Genomic DNA, 20,784 nt, shown 5'->3' on the forward strand with positions numbered 1-20,784 from the left:
TTTGACATTTTCCTTTTTCCCCCTTTTTCTCCTTCAATAGACCAGCTTGAATGGACCTCAAATGAACCAAGTGGCAATTTCTGGTTGCTGAATGCAATATCTGTTAAGTGATCTACATGTGATGCAGTTATGTTTGTTAACAAATTTTTATTATTTTTATATTTATTTATTTATTATTATTCATTATTAAGTTTTTAAGGCTTTTCAAATATTTATTCCTTTTTATTGTGTATAAAATATATTAAAAAACACCTTTAGTAATGTGTCCACAAATAACTGTAGACTTTAAACGGTCCACCATTTAGTTTCAAAAAACAGTTTTGATTTCATGTCCATCTCTCCATTTCTCTTCCTTTCACTGTTTTTGCACAAAATATTTTTTTTATAACTAGTCTTGCTCCCAGCAAGGCCAGAAGGTTACATTTCCAACACAATTTAATACAAGCATATGATGTCGAATTCGTTCTTTTGAACCACTATAATTTACACCTTTATTTTCCTCCACAGCCTATGTGAGATTTTGTAGGTCAGCTCTTCCACAGCGACTAAGCCATCTGTAAAATTTTAACAGCAGATAATGACCAGCTGAGGCAGCCTTATCCAGAGCCAGTGGTGACCTTTACACAAAGGATCATGGTGATGACTTGTTTCAATGCTTTTAACTTACAGCACTAACCTCTAAAACCAGTCTGAAGGTTTTCAGGCTATTATCACAACCTTTTGGTCCTTCGCTATGTGACGTCTCTTCACACATTTTAAGCAGGTACTATAGGGTCACTGTGGAGAGTGGGGTAAAGCCCCAAATGATCATAGCTGATTATGTGTCCCAGTGGCCAACAGAAGGTGCCAGGCACAATAAACAAAGGCCTGGTGGATCAATAGTTTTAGGCTAGACAGATCGGAGGGCTGAATTTGACAATGAGTTTAATTGATAGGCATGTAAATGGATGAACATGAGGGTTGGTGGAGAGATAGGGATGGGGCAAAAGCTTCTTGATGACCTAAACAAATCTGTTTGTAGTGGATTAGACACTTTACAAGCTGGGCATTTAAAAGCACACTCCAACAATATATGGATCAAGCCAAGCAGGGGGAAACAATCGATTTGGGCCACTGGCAGGCAAGAAATTAAAGATCAGCAGATGGGCATCCACTGGGAGGGTGATTAGAAAAATACGAAATACATGTGGAAGCTCGGGATGGACATCGCGACCAGTAAATGAGATTCATCGAGAAACTGTGATCAATAGGTGGTAGTTTCTCGCATGACTGTTCCTCTGTGATAGAGGGGGACTTGGGTTATGGAAAATCCCTGCACTAATCTAGCCTGATATTAGCTCAGCGCACTTTGTTAGCCACGTGAGTTTAATGTAGAAGAACACTATGTCTGTAGAGGCTTGATAAATTGCACATTTTTAGAAGTGCAATCAACATGATGGCGAGACAAATGGTTCAGAATGTCTTTTGACAATTCTAAGGAAAATTTTATGTTTTGCCTACTTTTATATTAGAGTTCCAAAGCTCTTAGAGTCCGTTCACAAAGAAAATGTTTTGCTTTCCACTGCACTGATTTTCCATTGTTTTTCTATCTATACATGCCATAGTTTTTCTATCTATACATTGTGCTTGGGCCTTGCGTTTTGTACAGTGTCCTGACCCTTAAGTTTAACTAAAACTAAAAAGCCCTATAGTGTTCTATAGAATTCTCTAAAGACCTTGCGTTTTTTCCTGATTCCACTTCATTTTATTAGTAACCTATAAACACTGCACAATCTTTAATCTTTCTTCTTTGTTTTTCTGTCCTAATTTTTGTTTTTAATTGTTTAAAATTTTAAATTCACTATCCTTACTCCATACTACACCAAAGTATGTTCATGAAAAAGACTCAACAAATAATATTCCATTTATTTTTGATGTTTAACATTTGTTTTTGTTTTTTTTCCCTGTTACTCTGATATGGGCTTAATGGGTAATTTATGGTCTATTTATGGTTTCACCTTCTGCCATTGTAAGTCCCTCCCAAGCAGTTTTTATTACGTATCTGGTTCATCTGGAATACCTAGAATATCCTGAAGATTTGCATTGGATGCAGGCATAACGGCAAGTCAACAAACTAATCACATTTGGAGAGAGAAGGTCATTAGCAAAGCTTAATAGATGTTTGATTTCACTAGAACCTGATCACAGGGAAACTTTATTTTACAATTAGTCAGAGGGACGATCAATGCAATTACAATTTAGCCGTGGGGGTCAGTCACTTTTCTTATACTAAAATGGCATAGGATGTTGGAGGTGAGGAGAGGTGAATGGATTCAAGCACCTCCTCAGGTTTTCAAATGACACTTGACCTCTTTTTGTTTCAGAGCTTTCCTGTTGGTGTACAACTGGCCAACTCCAGTGTTAATCTCATTAGAATTGGCAAAGATATACAGAGTTCTGGCATGAAACTCTAGATGGCGCAGTCCGATAGGTCTAACTCAATCTGACCTAATGACATCATTATCACAGGGCACAGCTGATTGGTTCTCTCCTGTATCGGTAGCCAATGAGCTCGTTGCTCAACATTCAAATATATGACTAGTGCTTGCCGTAGAAGTTGCAGCTTGCTTCAGAAACCCTCCACCTTCCCCAGCTCCACCTGTATAGATCTGCTATGGGGTGATCATGAATGCTATGGGGGTTATTCATGTTATATGTGCAGCATCAGTATTTCTTACATGCTCACAGCAGCATGTTGTGGATGTATTGGCAGCAGCAGCAGCAGCGTAGCAGATCTATTCCGCCAAGACCAAATACATTAACACTGTCATGTACATTACCATGCCAATCCCTCAGAGAGTTGTCATGACAGAACTATCAATCCAATGACAGAATGCATGTAGCAGATTGTTTACAGCAGGTTGTGATCATGTGGATAACGTGAGAGTGCAATACCTATAACAGCTAGTGAGGGAGGGCAGGGCCAGTAGTCCATCTCTATCTTAGAGGGCTGGTTGGGGTCTGGAGGTTGTGCGGCGGGAAACTTTGAAGACTCAATGATTAAATCCTCCATGTGTTTACTGTGTGGAGCGGCTGCTGAGACATCTACATCCATTCAAATACACAGACACATCTGAATTCTCCAGAATTACACCATTTACACTGAATTTGATTTAAACTCAAGAGCAGTGTTGATGTTTCATACCTTGTTTATATATTGGTGGCTTCTTGTATATGTCGGTTCCATACACGCTTACAGCAGCATGTTGTGGATGTATTGGCAGTAGCAAGTCTCGGTACTTGCTCTGCCGCAGCAGCAGCGTAGCAGATCTATTCCGCCAAGACCAAATACATTAACATTGTCATGTACTTTACCATGCCAATCCCTCCGAGAGTTGTCATGACAGAAGTTTATTTATTTCTTTTTATTTAAATTATTCAAATAATTCAGTGCTGAATACCAGTGAATTAAATTATTTATGAATATAACAACTTACATTTGCAGGTGGACTTGAACTTGCTAGTCAGAATGTGTAACTAATGTGAATACCATTACACAACACAACAATATCCTAAACTCTCCTATCTTAAAATATGTATTAATAATAATATACTTCTTTTTTTTTTTTTTTTTTATTGAACCCAAGCAAACTTTGAATACAGCCATTAATTAAAAGCAGTACATAAATAAATAAATAACATGAATTAAACAAAAACTGTGTAACACGATCTGGCTATGCATATATTTTTTCAACAGATCTTGTAAAAATCTTTTTTTTTTTCCTGTTAAAACACTGTCCTTATTTTACCTACACTACCCATTTACTTCCTTTAAGTACAGAAAGGAGAGAGATGAATTATGAATGATTCATGAATGAGTTTTTTTAAGCTGAAGTCTCAGCAACTAGAGACTTATAGTTACTATCCAGATGTCCAAAACGTGCAATGAACGTGTCAAAATTACTCACACGCTTCTGATTGTCTAAATTTTTTCCTACATTATTCACTTCCTAAAAACTTGTTTTCACTGTCCGACATTCTGCAGGCATTGTGGATTGTACAGTAAAAAATATTTATATATCTGCAATTATACTTAAAGCATAAATGAAAAAGCTGTGATCTGAAATATGTGAGAGATCTGTCAGCGCCTTTTACACCTTTCCAATACATCAATATGCCATTATAATTTTAGCACAATGAAGGGCCTTTTAAAATTACTACTGTATAATTGCCGTCTATCAAGCTGCCATTATCCGAGGCTTTGAGTTATTGACCGGGAGACTTACTCTCTTTGTTAAGCTTGTGACTGGATCATTGTCCCCAGAGGGGGCAGAAATGGTCAGGGGATCTGACCACCACTGTAAGTGAATCGTTATAGGGTTTCGCCAAGGGCACATGGTTTGGAAGGGTAAATAATGGAGAAAGCACTTTGTGTGTCTATAATTAACCATTCTCTCTCTTTCTCTCTCTCTCCCTCAGACCCAGCAGCGGTGGACTTTGAGCAATATGAACTGTCCACATTGGCTGATACACTTAAGAGTTACATTCAGGACTTGCCCTGCCTGCTCATCCCAGCTGTAGTGTACAGTGAGCTGGTCTACACTGCTCAGGGTAAGCTGTCCTCTGGAGCTCAGCAGTCAATGAACTGAAATTGGAGTGATAATGGATCAGTGTTGAGTGGATTTGTTTCTAAATTAGTCAACACTGATCTCCCATGAACTCTAACTTTGAAAAAGTCTATATAAAGGTGCAGTAAATATATGATGGAAGTACATTTTGTAGTGAATAATGAAAGATATTACTTTTATGATACCTTTTGAAGCTTTTTAATGATTTTTGAAGCTTGAAAACCTGTCTCCATTGTTTATAATTACCATCCAGTACAATTCTTCAAACAAGTCATAAAGGCTTGAAACTACATACGAGCAAGTAAATTATGTCAGAATTTAAAGGTTTAAATTCCCCTTGGTTAAAATGCACAACTAAAATAGGTGGGTGTGTTTGTCCTCTTCAACATATAAATGCTCAAAATGTTCAGTGGGCAGAAAGAGGCTTGAGAGAGGCCGAGAACAGAAGTAGTGTTATAGAAAGAGGCAGAGAGTGTGTGTGTGTGTGTGTATTAGTGGGGGCGCTACTATGCCGGAGGGTAGGTTCACACCATCTCTCTCTGACCTCGCTCTGCATTACACCCACTGAAAATGAAACAAGCATACACAGAGTCTGCCCCATCTTTTAGACATGCCTGGTTGCTCATAAGTGTTGCCTGACTGTAAGGACAAACAGAATTATGTAAGGACCCTCGCTGAGTATTGCCGCATCATGTTTCTGAAGACTGAAAATTATTGCTGTCTTAAGACGACTTGTATCCTTAAATATACTGGTTGAATAGTATTTAAGGATAAGATGCAAAAAAAATGCTTCAGATGCAAAAAAATATGCTGTTTATGAGAATATTTCTTGAAATAAATGTATTTTTCATAACTTACTGACAACTTCATGTTTTAGGCATGAACTTTGTATGTAATACATCTAATTTTCAAATCTCAACTAAATGTATCTTGTTTTGAAGGCATTTAGATATTTTTTACTGAAAACGACAAAAATACATACTAAGGCTGGCCACACACTATAGGATTTTAAGGCCGATTAGCCCGATTTGCACCGCTGAACGATCAGGGGGTGTGGCCCGATTCGCGGTTTGTTGCAAACGACTTTTTGTCCAAAAAATCCTCTATTGTTTGGTGTCATTGTGATTATTTAACAGCTCCCAATCGAGACCGAGCGTCCCTGAACTCAAATCGTAAATGTCAAACATGTTTGATATCTACAACTCTTGATCGGGCGGCCTCTGACGTGATATCCAATGAGAGCGAGCAAGCGTCTCCTACCAGATTTTGCGTGCTTCTATAGCTGAAACTTGGCTTTCACAAACATGCCACGAATGCAGAGTACTGAGAAAGAACATCACCCATATTCCTTTTTTATACTTAGTTTTTCACTGTGAAACAGAACGCATGCAAGGAGAGCTAACTGACAACGTCGATTGTTCTCCGTTTGTTTTCCTTCTCTAATCATGTTTGATCTCACGAGTCTCCGTGAGATCTCGTGTCACTGTGAAATCGTTCCTACAGTCAACAAGTGTGGGGTCTCGCAGTCTGGTCAAATCATCTAGTGTGCGCGTTCAGAGGATTATAAGGCTAAAAATTGGTTGAAACTGTCTTCATGTCTGCGGTGTCCCATGGTTTTAAAATCAGTTAAAGGGGTCATATGACGTTGCTAAAAAGAACGTTATTTGGTGTATTTTTAAGATTTGAAAATCGTCTAGTGTGTGGCCAGCCTAAGATAACATTTTGGCAGTTTTTTATGATTGATTTATTTACTTTCAATTTTAAAATTTCAAGGCTTGATCTTCTTTTTGACTAAACATATTGTCGATTGTACATATCTTCAATCTGCAATATACTCATTCATTGTCTTGATTGATTTGCATGATTGGTCCCATAGAGTGGCAAGTCTAATTGCAGTTAATTAGTTTCATTTAGTGATCTCTGCAATAGGAACATATTTGATTGATTGGCTTATACCAAATAATTTAATTTTCCAACCTCAGTTCTGCTGGCACTGCTACAGTATATAAGTTACATAAACGAACTGCAAAATTTCAAATGAAATATTGATATATTGGGTCAGTGAGTCTTCAAGTGCAAAGTCACTGTAGGATTTGCCATATGGCATGTTTAGCATTTGTGCATTAACCGTTCTTAAAGAATCAATGGGCTATTATAGCAAGTAAGCTTTCCTGGAAAGTCCCTTTGTCATGGGGTGCCCTTAACAATGCCAAACTCTACCTCCCTCTTCCCTGGATAAAATCCATTTAATTGTGAAATCAAGCATGCTTTTGTTTGATATGCTTAATTTAATCAATACACCAATTCAAACTATTAAATCAATTTTTTTTAAATATCATGTTATCCAAAACTCCAGGAGTTTTATGATGCATGACTTAAGGGTAGAACAATCAAATTCATTTCAAGCTTTAATCTAACACAAATCAGCTTGACAATGTATTGCTTCCCAAAGCATGACAATTTTATTTAGTGGAAGCAAAGTGCAAAAAGTTCTTTTTCTGGTAGAAGTTTTGAGTCCCATTGAGTGTCTAAGTCTCATTTTAAGAGCATTACTCAGTGGTAACTCTCAAGCCTTGAGCACCGGTGCCCATCTGGCTGGCCAGGAGCCAGTATGCCCTCTTCCAGGAATGCGATTGGCCGTCTGCAGGGCTCCCCTTCCCCCGGTTGTGTCGTGCTGAGTCCAGATGGACTCGGCCAAGTTCCCAGCCGTGGCCTGCAGCCTATGACGCTGGCCTTTATTGAACAGGGGTCAGTCTCTATCGGTAATCTCCACGAGGCAGTGGTTGGTGGGACTGTCCGGCTCCAGACTGGGGGCATGGGTGTCTGTGTGTGTGTCTGTGCATGTATTACTGAGTGTATGCATAGAACTTATAGATAGAAACCCTCTTGTATCAATGGTCAGTGAGTCTCAGGCCAAGGTCAGAGTAGTGACCCATTTTCTGATCGGCAGTTTGTCAGACATTCATCATTCGACCCCCTGCCACCCACTGCTCATAACCTTTGACCTCTTAGCACTTATCTTCTATAAGCACTATGGGTGAAGCGCCTTAACCAGCCAACACCTTAATGGCTTTGTTCATGCTCATAATTCATGCAGGAAATGCAGTAAGCGTTACTGCCTAACGCTTTTAGGCAGTAATCTTTACTTACATTGAAAGTGTTGTGGCAGGTAAGATTTACTGAGTGTATTGCAGGACTGGCCTGTTTGCAAGCTGACACCATTGACACTGAATTATGACTATTAGAAACATTCAAATGAACAAAAATGAAAGGGAAATGAGAAAATAATGTGTACGTGTTAAACATTTTATCAAATGATGAAGAAAGCTTACTATACAATTTATTTTAATATTATTTTTCACTAGCTGTGATTTGTTGCATGACACTTTTTTAATTTTCAACAACCAACACAAAAACAAAAAGATGAATAAATGAATTTATTTTTATATAATATAATATAATATAATATAATGGCTACATTTGGCTTATGTATGAGGTCTCATAAATATAATGTTTTAAATATATTTATAAGACCTTGATTTGTGTTATGTATTTATTTATTTAAACATATACTGCATTATGTATATATTATATTATACATTTATTATAGATATTTAATATGAATAATCTATACTTTTTGCATATAATAATTGCAGACATTGCATGTATCTTCTCTCAATAAATTAAATGTATTCATTCATGTTTGTTTGTTTATTTATTTAAACATATATTCTTAATTTATAATTAATAAATTATACATATATATTTTGTGTGTGTGTGTGTGTGTGTGTGTGTGTGTGTGTGTGCACTCATAATTTTCGACATTGTATGTATTATGTCTGTATGAATTAAATTCCTTCATTTTTGAAGTCCTAGAACATTGCATGTGGAAAAGCATGTAGAACATTTTGTTTAAAAGAGGTGTTTGTGTACTTTTTTTTATCAATTATAGTGACCGTTAATTCCTCAAATGATGGTGACAAGAGTTATAACCAGTAGGGCTGCAACAACTAATCGATCAAATCGATTATGAAAATCATCGACAACGATTCTCATTATCGATTAATCGGGTCTGCCCACAGTGCACGTCCAACGGAGTTTACATACTTGTCCAACTTCAGCCGGTCGCGTCAAATTAAAGCACTGAATTACTTATTTCTATGGACAAAATGCATCTAAAATAGTGGAGGAAACAGAATGAGATGCTGCAGGAGAGTTACGTGATCCAAGCTGCCCAAAACATGAGAATTCTTTATTTTAAGCTTTAAGCTAATGCATTAGCGTAATGGCTTGCCCTGTCAGGCGCTTTAACAGATGCGTGTGCGTCCTCAGCGCAAAAAAACTTTCAGTTAACGGTCATATCCTTATGTATAAATGTCACAAATTCACGCGAGCATTTCCATTTTTGCATAAAGGTCCGTCCTGACAGTTTGTTAAATTTTAATCTTTACTGAATGAGTGCCAGCGCGTGCACGCGCGTCAGACAGACGGAAAACAGAGACAATTAATAATCAGCGCAAAAATAATAACCAGGCATACATAGTGAATAAACAGCAGTATCAGCAGTTCATGCTTAGTGAATTCCCCCTCGTTCTGTACTTTCCAGACTGGATGATGTCCCGCATTGATATCCAGACTGTATCCGTGTTCCTCTGGCTGATGAAGACAAATATTCATTGTGTGTAGGGGACTTAGGGATGAAATGCACATATCTTAGCTGTGCCACCAGGGTACACTTTAGCTTAAATAAGCCTGAATCACAGATGCTGGCCTTCTTGCTGTGGGAAACCCCATCTCAAAGGAGCTCATCAATATGTTGGAAGCTGTCGCAATAACTGCATTGTCCTTGTGGGTGCTCATAGACAATGGACTCGATGGCAATTTTAGGCTAGCACTTTAACTCCTGCTGAGCTGACTTTCCAGTCCCAGGTCATGGGTTTTGTAATGTGCCCCAATGTTCAATGCTGCTGTCTGAGTTCAGATGAGTTACATCTATATTATTAGAACCACAGGGTGGATGTTTCGCTTTTAGTCCCTGCTGGTAGATGCTACTGCATCATCTGGCTGCTAAATGCATCTTATCTATTGACAGCCATTCAAAAGTATGAGTGTATTCTATTTAGATTAACTTTAACATTCAAATCAAATCACATATATTTTCATATTTAATAATAGATGAATTCCAGTGTCCAATTTGCTTTTGTATGTATATTATTCTCTGTCTGCTCCCATTTCCCTTCATAGATCAGGATAGTCAATATGGGCTTGAAGCTGTTTGTGTTTTTGTGCTGCCAACAGTCTCTCTCTGTCTCTTTTAGAAACCCAAGGCATGGAGGAGTGTGGACAGCAGCTGAAAAGAATCCTTGACTCTCCCAGTGTCCCTCAGGCTAACCACCAGCTCCTGGTTCATCTGACCCGACACCTAAGTAAGGTGGCCCAAAGTGGGGGAGCAGCTCAGGCAAGCCCTAGGCTTCTGGCTCTGGCCTACAGCGAGGCCATCTTCAAAAACAACCACTTCAGGTACTGTAAATAACTTGTTGTCAACTGAAATCGACAGTCTTCAAGCTACATTACCATTCAAAATGGGGCCAGAAAGATTTTTAAGGTTTTTGAAGTCTTTTATACTTACCAAGCCTGCATTTATTTGATCAAAAATGCAGTAAAACAGTAATATTGTGAAAAAGTACTACAAATTAAAAGAACTGTTTTCTATTTTAATATATATTTTTAATCTGATTTATTCCTGTGATGTCAAAACTGAATTTTCAGCAGCCATAAATCCAGTCTTCAGTGTTACAATGTTCAATCTTGTGGTTGCTCTTGCGGAAAAAAACATGCATGTGCATCCATGTTCTTTGTTTCAGCAGAAAACTCAGTGGAACATATGTCGAAGCCTATCTTTATTCCCCTAGTTTAATTAAAGTGGAGCAGAAAGAGATGAGGGAGCTGTTATTCCTGATCTGTCCCTCAGCCCACTGTAAGACAGCCCTTAATGGCTGCAGCTCCAGTACAATCTCCTGAGAGGAACAGCACATAACATACAACAGATGGGAATGCTTATTAAAATGTGTTGCACTGTTACAATCCCTTGTACTTGCCATTTGAAGAGTACCAGGAGTGAATGTTGATAACTCACTATTTATGTAACCTGACTGTTATTATGTACCAGACCTCTGTATCAGACTATAGTACATGATCATATTATTGTTGCACCTTTATTAACTATGGAAAAAAAATGTTTTCCTTTTTTTTTTCCTTAGTTTTTTTTTTTTTTTTTACAAATGTTTAAATGGATCATTGTGATCCCTGTGGTTCTTGACTGTGGAAAAGAGGTTTTAGAGGCACCTCATAGTTACTCTCAAATGAATAATAAGAAATATTTATTGAGCATGAAATCAGCATGATTTCTGAAGGATTATATAACACTGATGAATTGAGTAATGGCTTCTGAAAATTCAACTTTGCAATTACAGGAATAAATTACATTTTAAAACAAAACAAAAAAATCCAAATAATATGTACCATAGTACTTTTTGGCTAGTTTGGCATTTTTTAGATTTATATCTCATTACAGTTAAATAGATGGTGACATCACACTTTCTATAAAGCGCCCTCCTGAATGAAGGACTTTAGTGCACATAATAAAGAGTAGTGTGCAAGTCAGTCACTGCAAACTCAATCAGCACATTGTAGTCCATTAAGTCGCCTCGCTCTTATTCGATTGTGAGCTGCTTTTCTGTCCCTCTGCCAAGAGTCTCCAGTGGGACTTTCCCTGCTCTTAGCGGCCTGTCAATTGTCTTATGGCTCTGGGGCAGTTCAGGCAGAGAAAGAAAGAAAGAGAGGGAAAGGAGGGAGAGGGAGCGCATTATGCCAGAAGCAGTCATTTCTGGTTAGTCATCAGCTTCACACACTACCTGAGGTCATTGAGGCATCACAGGACCTGAATTACAGCTGAATACATAAGCAAATGAACATTCGCCTCTAAAAATCCAATCGAGTTTTGACCGTAAACAAGCAGTCAACAGTTCACCAAGTAGATCAGCCGGTGCAACTCATGACAAGACCTGTGTGTATTATGACCGACTTAAAGGGGTCGTATGATGCTGCTAAAAAGAACATTATTTTGTGTATTTGGTGTAATGAAATGTGTTTGTGGTTTAAGGTTCAAAAAACACATTATTTTCCACATACTGTACATTATTGTTTCTCCTCTATGCCCCGCCTTTCTGAAACGCGTCGATTTTTACAAAGCTCATCGGTCTGAAAAAGCGAGGTGTGCTGTGATTGGCCAGCCATCCAGTGCATTTTGCTTGGCCGAATACCTATTTATTTGATCAAAAATGCAGTAAAACAGTAATATTGTGAAAAAGTACTACAAATTAAAAGAACTGTTTTCTATTTTAATATATATTTTTAATCTGATTTATTCCTGTGATGTCAAAACTGAATTTTCAGCAGCCATAAATCCAGTCTTCAGTGTTACATGGCATATTATAATAAATGTTGAAACCGGCTTTCTTGTGGAAACCGTGAAACATTTTTAAAGGATTCTATGGTGAATAGAATGCTCATAAGAACAGCATTTATGTGAAATAGAAATCTTTTGCAACAGGATATATGTCTTTTGTCAGTTTTTGAATAAATTTAATGTATCCTTGCTGAAAAAAATAATCGTAGTGTACACTAATTTTTTTTTTTCAAATTTGTAAATAAAACCATTCATGAAGTAAATTTACAAGAAAATAAAATACTATTTCAGACTTTCTACTTAAAAATGTCATGTTTCATGCAATGTGTTACTTGACATTTATTTTGTAATTATTAGTTTCAATATAAATATATTTTTAGTATATATGCAGAATAAGAGGCTAAGATAATTTAATAATGTCAAATTATGTAACAAAATAAACAACTATAATTTGGGCTTGAGTTAAATGTCATTATCTTTTTAGACTGGCTACATCACAATATATATATATAGAGAAAGGAAAAATTGAAATCGCATCATATGACCCCTTTAATTCTTGATGTGGGTTGTGTGTGAGAGTAAGTTTGACTTTTTTTGTCTGAACTTTCCATGTTTCATGAGTAACAGTTATTAGAGCTTTTGTTTAGGTCCAGCTAGGTCCATCCATATATATATATATACTCACTCTTAAAATGTCTTTCTCTCGCTCCAGTGCGGATGTAAACCCAGAACATCATGTAAAGATTATTGAGGCACTTATCATGGTTGGAGGCCTAGTGGAGATACAAGCTGCTCCAGGTAGGATATCAGATGTTCTCATCATTTTATTAATCTTCTATAGGTTTATCTTCTTGGATGATTTTTTATTTGTGTACTTTGTATTTTTAATAACACATTTTTGGGACTATGATTGTAAGCTTACTGCATCACCCAATGCTTCCTTTTAAAGAAACCAGTGGGTTTTTATATTCCATTCATTTTTGCTTTATTGGCACTGATAGCTAGGGTGGTTAATTATAAAGAATTATCATAATTATCTATAGATTTTTGATTTTGTCCAAACAAGTTATGCTTCGATGTCTTTGAGGAAGGACATTTCTAGAAGTAGATGTGAAAGTAGTGTCTTCTGTGGGTGTAGGCCTAAATGTGTGTGTGTAAGGAAGAGAGGTTGATAAAAGTGGTTGGTTGATGAGGACTTAATACATTTTCATGGTAAGCTTGTGTAATGAAATTAACTCATTTGTAAGGGAATTAATTATTATTAATTCATTCAGGTTTTAAAAATGTTCGCAAATGCCTTACACTTGTGAGGGCTAAAATAATGAGTAATAGTTCACGATACTTGCATCTATAGGTACTTGCATTGATGCAGGCCTGATGAAACTCGGTTGTTATGGATCTTTTGGCTCGACATTCTCTACTTTCATTATTTAGAATCCAAACATTGAGTTTCAGTCATTGAACTTCTGCAATATAATATAAATGAATATAGGTCTATTAGATGTCTGGAGTCCCAGGCAGTCCTAGGAGGTTAACATTAGCCTCAGCTTTTTATAATAAAGGAGTGCATTAAATGTGAATTATATCAGTTCAGCACAATACAGTGGAGAATTTATGGTTTCCATTTTGATGCACTTAAGCAACTCACTTTGGGCAAACTTGAGCAATTATGAATGATGTACATTAATTTCGGAATTTGCAGTACAGCATTTTTGGGTTTGTAAATCAGCAAGCATGGATAAAAATATGGGTTCACAACAAAGCTGACAAATACTTTAATTCACAGTGTAACGTAAATTTGTTTGTACCCAATTTTTCTCTCTCAGAGACAGAGCTCAGCATTTAAGTTGGTCAAAATTCATTTTAAAAGGTAACTGGAAACGTTGGGCAACGCAGTCTCTGATACAGAGGCTCAGTTTGGGGTGAAGTAACAGACTAGAACTTAGAGCTTATAAATGCACCACCCATGGACACATACATAGATTTATGGGTTCTGGTGTGACCTTCTCTTGCTGCTGTGGGGTCATAACCTTAGCCCCAAAGTAAGACTAGGGGTAATGATTCCAGTGGCAAGCTTGAGCCTTACTTAGAACTAACAGTCATGGTCAGAAACATTTACCCCTAAACTATATTCAGTTATTTAATTCGATTGGCTGTCATATACACTACTGTTACTGTTATTTTTTTATGTTTTTGAAAGAAATGTCTTATGATCACCAAGGCTGCATTTATTAACATAATTGTTTATTTAAAATATAAAAATAAAACAAGTAATACTGTAAAATATTACAATTTAATTAACTGTTTATTTTATTTTATTATATTTTCAAATGTAATTCATTCATTTGATGGCAAATCTGAATTTTGAGCAGCCATTACTCCATTCGGATATGCTAATTTGGTGCCTAAAAATGTTCTATATTATTTATCATTGTTGATAACACATTTGCTGCTTAGTATTTTCTGGAAACAGTGATATATTTTTTCAGGGTCCTCTGGTGAATAGAAAGTTCTAAAGAAAAGCATTTTCTTTAATTGAAAACTTTTGTAACCTTAAAAATCTCTTTACTGTCACTTATGATCAATTTAATGTTTTCTTGATAAATAAAATTATGAATTTCTTTCAAAACAAAATTTTATTGACACCTTTTGAATGGTAGCGTATTAACTTTCAGTTTAAAAATATAATAATTTTGAACAATAGAAAAATGTTTATTCCACTTGCATATTTTACATGCATAGTACTACTAGCCCTCGAGCATCCTCGTGAATTTGTGTGGATAAATTAACTCAGAATCTGCAGAGACTGTGAGCACAGGCTCTCTTTTCTAATGGTTTCATCATCTCTTTCACTAAAGGCTACATTAACTGGGGTCAGAGGGCAAAGGAGCCTGGATGGGTGGCCTACGAGCAGAGTGAACCTCTTCACAGCCAAAAATGTGATTCATATAAAACACAAAAGAACAACTAGAGCAAAAAATAGGTTAGAATGCATCCATTCGCACGATAACCCATCAGCTTATGTATGGCTTCCTTTTTGGAGGCAGCCAGTAATGTACCTAGAGTGCTTTAGCAAACAACTGACCCCTCCTGTGCCTCCAGCTCTCTAGTTTGGCCCTAATATGTTCCAGCTTGGTAAAGTTTGTTGGCAAAACATTGCGTTTAAAGAGCAATCTTTTGGGGGCCACATCAGGCTCCTCTCTCTTGGATGACTGCACTTGTCAAATGCTGATGGATTCACTGTGGCTGTTAGCATGGGCTCTAAAGAGAAAGAGAGAGAGGAAACAAAAAGGAAAGTGGGCAAATACAAGTAAGCAAGGAGACGGGTATGACGAATACAGTTTAGGAAAGGTCACAGCCACTCTTATGGTATTTCTGTCACTGTCAGGGACTTCATGAATGTGCGTCAAATTCTGACACAGAAAAGAATAAATTGAGTAAAGTTGATATTTTTGTTTTCTTTGCACACAAAAAGTTTTCTCATAGCGTCATAAAGTTAAGGTTGAACCACTGATGTCACATAGACTATTTTACCGATATCCTTACTACCTTTCTGGGCCTTGACCGTGGTAGTTCCGTTGCCGTCTATGGAGGGTCAGAAAGCTCTCGGATTTCATCAAAAATATCTTAATTTGTGTCTTACAGGTTTGGAACGACATGTGGGTGAGTTATTAATGACAGAATTTTCATTTTTGGGTGAACTATCCCTTTAAAATTAAAGTGTAATAATTTTAAAAGTGTTTAGCATTAGTATGTTGCTAAGTTACTTTAAAAAACAGATGCCTGTGTTGGCAGCTGGGAGTGAGGCAGTTTACAAGGTTTTGGAAACAGAGTGACCAAGCTGTCCAAACTCTAGATAATCTCAAGGCCACGGCATGCTGTTTTTCTCTTTTGTTTTTACTCAACTATTCTCATTCCAGTTCTTCTTTCTCTCTTTCTCTTTTAGCAGTGTGCTGAGCTGTCACATTTAAAAAAAAAAAAAAAATCATTTTACATTTCTTTGCTTTGGCTGAAGGAGTACTTATTTTTGTTGTGTTGAAAAGTCAGCTCTATATCTGTCACTCTTTCTTTCTCTCTCTCTGTGTATATTTCTGTCCCTCCTAGCCTTTGTTTCCCATGACACACACAGCGGTTCTCAGTCATGCCCCCAAGCACTGACTTTAACCTCCATATATACACAAGCACACATGCACACGTTCTCTCCTGAGGTCATGTTGCAGCCTCATGGAATTCCCCACTGGCTGACCTGGTGTCCCAGATGACCCAGTGAAAATGACCAGTGCTTTCTTCCGCAGCCTCTCAGCTGCACACAATCACATGCTTCAATGTACCATGTAATAATCTTTGAGCTGCTCACTCTATGGCCTTTGTTCCACAGCCCTTTTTTTCCCTTCCTCTATCTTCATCCATCTAAGGTCATTTGCAAGCACAAGCTCAAATTTGGCATTTTGCTTGGTCATACAGGCCTCAAGCCTAGTCATTATGGGTAGCTGTAGCGCTGAAGTCTTGAGAGTGGACAGTTAACATGAGAGCAGATGAGGTCAGGCATAATGAATGGCTGAACTATTCATCACATTCTATACTTAGAATGCTTAGGATTACTTTTTGACTGTATATTTTACGTGCTATTAGCGCCAAGCTGTCCTCATGCGCCATGGACTAATTCATCTGAGCTTTAATGCCTAAGAAGAGCAGATGCTCTCTCTTTCCCCCTTTCTCTCTCTAGTTCCCTGGCTTTCTCCCTCTGATTACACCATTTCTTCATTAAAGAGATAGCAATCGCATTAAGGTTGCCTCAGTTGCACTCTAAAACACATTAATCTTCCTTAAAGGATCCCCTGCCTTCTCTTAGCACAGGGCTAATCAAGCTCTGATTAATATGACGTGGACGATCTTAAGCTGTTTAGCTAGTTTTACCGTTGTTGATAAGGTGATCCGGAGTAGAATTGGCCACAGTTGACGTTGTTCTAGATTGCATGCACATTTGCATTGTAAAACAGGGAGGTTAATATAAATTATGAACATGGACCATATGCGCCTTTTAATCATTCTTTTCGTATCAAGGGTCTCTCTGAACTTGAACTGGATAAAAATGTAATGGTCAGATATTTCTTATTGGCCTTTTTAATATAAAAACCATTTGTTAGCTATGTATTACTGCACACAGTTGTTTTTATATAGCTAATCCTAACTACTATAAACTAACCTACATATAAACCCAAAATAAACTTAGCATTAAAAATAAAAACTTGCTTTATTAATTGTTTTTACAAATGAGCACGTCCCTGAATGTGCCCATAGGGAGGTTGTGTCAGATTTAGCTAATGTCTTGGGACAAATTGGTCCTTAAAGTTTATCAAAATAAACCCCCACAGACACACACATATTGTGAATGATTTCCTCTGGCAGTTTGCCACCTAATCTTACTCAAATATTTGATATGAAATAGCCAGTGTGGAAAGTACAGGCATGAAGCCAAGACACTCATTACTGTATGGCCAGTATTTTTACACACATTAAAAATGATGGAGCAACCACTACACATGTACTAGCTAACTATCCAGCACTGACAAGAAAGACTCTAATTTGTGGATCTTTTAAGTTATATACTATAAAAAAAAGAGGATTTAGTATCTAATATGTCTGCATGTTGACTATAGAGTGATGAGCTGTTATTTGTACTGAGCATTCAATGCTTCCTTTACGACGGCATAATAATGCAAGTTCAAAATAGCCAAAATTTTCATTTCACAATAATTAATTCAATGAGAATGCTTTTGGCACTATGATACCCTGTCTGCAGTTATTCGCCATTACTTTATGAGAACCCTTAACGTGCTTCCTGATAGGCAACACTGCCATGGGCGCAGCTACGTTACTGTTTATGTTTGTCTTGTTATCAGTAGCTGTGCATTAGCGGTCCTTCGGTTTCCCTCAAGGTCTGTTTAATGTATGTTTCTCAACCACTAGTGTTTTTTTTTTCTTCAAAATGAGCAGATGATTTCAATACCAATAACTTGGCCTGACAGTCCTTGTGTTGTGCTGAGGCAGTAATTCTACTTTATATGTATCTGGCATACACACACATGAACTTTTCGCTGCTAGCTTAGCTGCTCACATATGATATGTAAGAGATTTTCATTAAAAAGTGACCTAAAAAGCACCAATCCATTACGTGTGTCAGGTATATACATTGATAGGGATGGATAAGACCAGCAAAGCTTCTGTCTCAGGCTTAGCTAAGATTTGTCTGTTTCTAAAAGCTTTAGTCTGATTGTGTACATGGTGGCTGACCCCAGGTCAATTTATGAGTTGGGAAAGCTTAGGGTCTGTGCTTTTTAGACATGCAAAGCTCATTATCATGGAGACTATTACGCATGTACGTACTTTATTTGTGTATGTTTACGCAGAAATTATGTGTACGCACTTAATGAACTAAGAATTTACATTAATTCTGCTGCTGTCAGCTTACTGCTTACTTCATTGCCTCTCATCCAATTATGTGTTTGCTCAGCCATGACATCATATGCTGTACGCATGAGGATTTATTTGGTCAGATTTACATATAGACAAAAGAACGGATTTCCTCACATTCTGATTGCAAACAAACCACGCATACAGACTCAGAAAAGGCCCAGTGGACAGTAGTGCATGAAAAGAGTGAGTGTGTTTGTGAATGTGAGTAAGTGTGTGTCACAAAAGAATTTATACCACCATGAAAAGCAAATAAATCCTAACACACAGCTATTCGACCTTGACTCTTTCCCTCTCTCTTTCCCCCTCCTCTGTTTTATTTTCTCTGTGTCTTGCTCTGTCTCTTCAGGGGCAGAGTTGGAGAGACAATCCGGACCAATTAATATAACAAATTACTCGCACGCATGCAGAAATGTCATATGCAGATACACTGGCACTTTGCCAACAAAGGAAATTGGCTGAAAATAAAAGAAAAAAAGGAAAAACAGCCAGGTTCCAACTTGGCCAAGAGAAATCCCAGTGGCTGAGGACATTTTTTTATAGTAATGTGCCAAGAAAGACAGATTATCAATGAATGTGATCTTGGGATGCAAAGGACTAAAAGATTGCTGCCCTCAATCTGATGTCTTTTATGTTGAGATTTCTGATTTTATAGATATTTTTTTATGCACATATGCCAATATCTGAGAGAGTCACTATATCTGATAATGCTATATCATAAAGTCTTTTATAATTTACATATATTTTCATGCCTTAAAAACATAAACACTTAATTGTCTGTGACATTTTTGTCAAATTGTCAAATTACTTTGGTAACTTGTTTAACTTGTCAGCTCAGTAAATTGATATAACTGGCTAAAATACATGAGGTTTTGTCGAAAGGTCCTGGTGGCATCAGTAAGAATGGGTTGATAATTATGAACCAATCAGTAATGTTTTGCCATTATATTCCATAATTTTCCATTATTACGCCTTTCTTGGAGTTGTCTGTATAATTCAATTAAATATGTATTATTTCCAGATATTATAGGCAATTTTCTTTTCTGAAATAAAAAGAAAGTAATATATACTGTAACATATAATATATAATATAATATATAAAGGTGCCTTTATATAGATGTACAGAATACAATGTAATACCATGATTACTTTATTGTAAGTGTGTCCACGCATGTGCTTATTAGATTTATTACAAAAAAATGAGGGCGTGTGCTCCAAACCATCTGCGGCTTTGAAAGTGTTTCCAGTCAGTTTCATCAGCATGTGTCAACTCTAATGCATATATTTGTTGCATTTGTTTGTTTTGCCTCGCTTCCAGTTTTAGCACTGCCTTTTGAAGTGCAAGACCTTGTATAACTCTTTTCCACTGGGAACGTGTGGATGATCGAGCAAATAGGAGAAAGAGAGAGGGAGGGATAGAGAGAGACTAAAGCAAGTACAAGGGTGTCAAACTCAATTTAAGTACAGCTTGAGTACTCACTGGAGAAAAACGTAAAAACTTATATATATATATATATTTCATCAGGTTAACTTCATATTACATTATGTTTTAATAACTCTGGGGAAAACTTGGCATTGCTTTAAAAATAAATCATTTAGAATTTACCATTATTAATAAAGTTTATTCAAAATATTCAGAAGCGGTTCAAATAATCAACAGGTTATTTAGGCACTGTTAGGCATTAGGCATTGTTATTTTTAGTGTCATTGATATACTATTCTAGTTTTTGTTTATATTACTTGTACAGTTATACAGTTGTTTTAGTTTATTTTACTTGATGTCATGTTACATGTTTTTGTCACTTGAATGAATGAATGAATGAATGATGCATTTATATAGCGCTTTATTGTGTATTGCTGAACACCCAAAGCGCTTTACAATCATGTCATGGGATCTCTCCTCAACCACCACCATTTTTGGGTAAACTGGTCCTTTAACCCAGTCTGTATCTCAGTGTCATGCGCTTTGCTTGGCCATTTGTTGTGATAAACAGGAAAGTGTGTTCATGCGCCAGCAAAACAGTGTAAAGAAATACTCTTTGTGAGAAGCAGTCAATCAGCAGAATTTTAAAGCAGCTTGTAAGTGTATTTATTTCTTGTCTCAGTGTTTAGCGCAGTTGTCGTTGCTAGGAAACGCTTGTTTTGTTTACTGTGGAGACATGCTGAAATCGCGTTTGGTCTCGTACTGTATCGCGTACCTCGTCAGTGTCGTGCACTTTGCTTGGCCATTTGTTG

General features: G+C 37.0%; 1 protein-coding gene across 1 annotated transcript in view; it reads left to right on the plus strand.

Annotated features, from left to right (window-relative positions):
• LOC107731623 (phosphatidylinositol 3-kinase regulatory subunit gamma-like) overlaps nt 1-20,784 on the plus strand; it is a 196,744-nt gene that overhangs the window by 97,695 nt on the left and 78,265 nt on the right. The window contains exons 5-7 of the mRNA XM_016542747.1: nt 4,459-4,590; nt 9,926-10,127; nt 12,788-12,873. Of these exons, the coding sequence (XP_016398233.1) occupies nt 4,459-4,590; nt 9,926-10,127; nt 12,788-12,873 (420 nt within the window). The remainder of the gene's footprint in view (nt 1-4,458; nt 4,591-9,925; nt 10,128-12,787; nt 12,874-20,784) is intronic.

Source organism: Sinocyclocheilus rhinocerous, unplaced genomic scaffold (genome assembly GCF_001515625.1).
Source record: "Sinocyclocheilus rhinocerous isolate Xijiao unplaced genomic scaffold, SAMN03320098_v1.1 scaffold1180, whole genome shotgun sequence".
NCBI lineage: Eukaryota > Metazoa > Chordata > Actinopteri > Cypriniformes > Cyprinidae > Sinocyclocheilus > Sinocyclocheilus rhinocerous.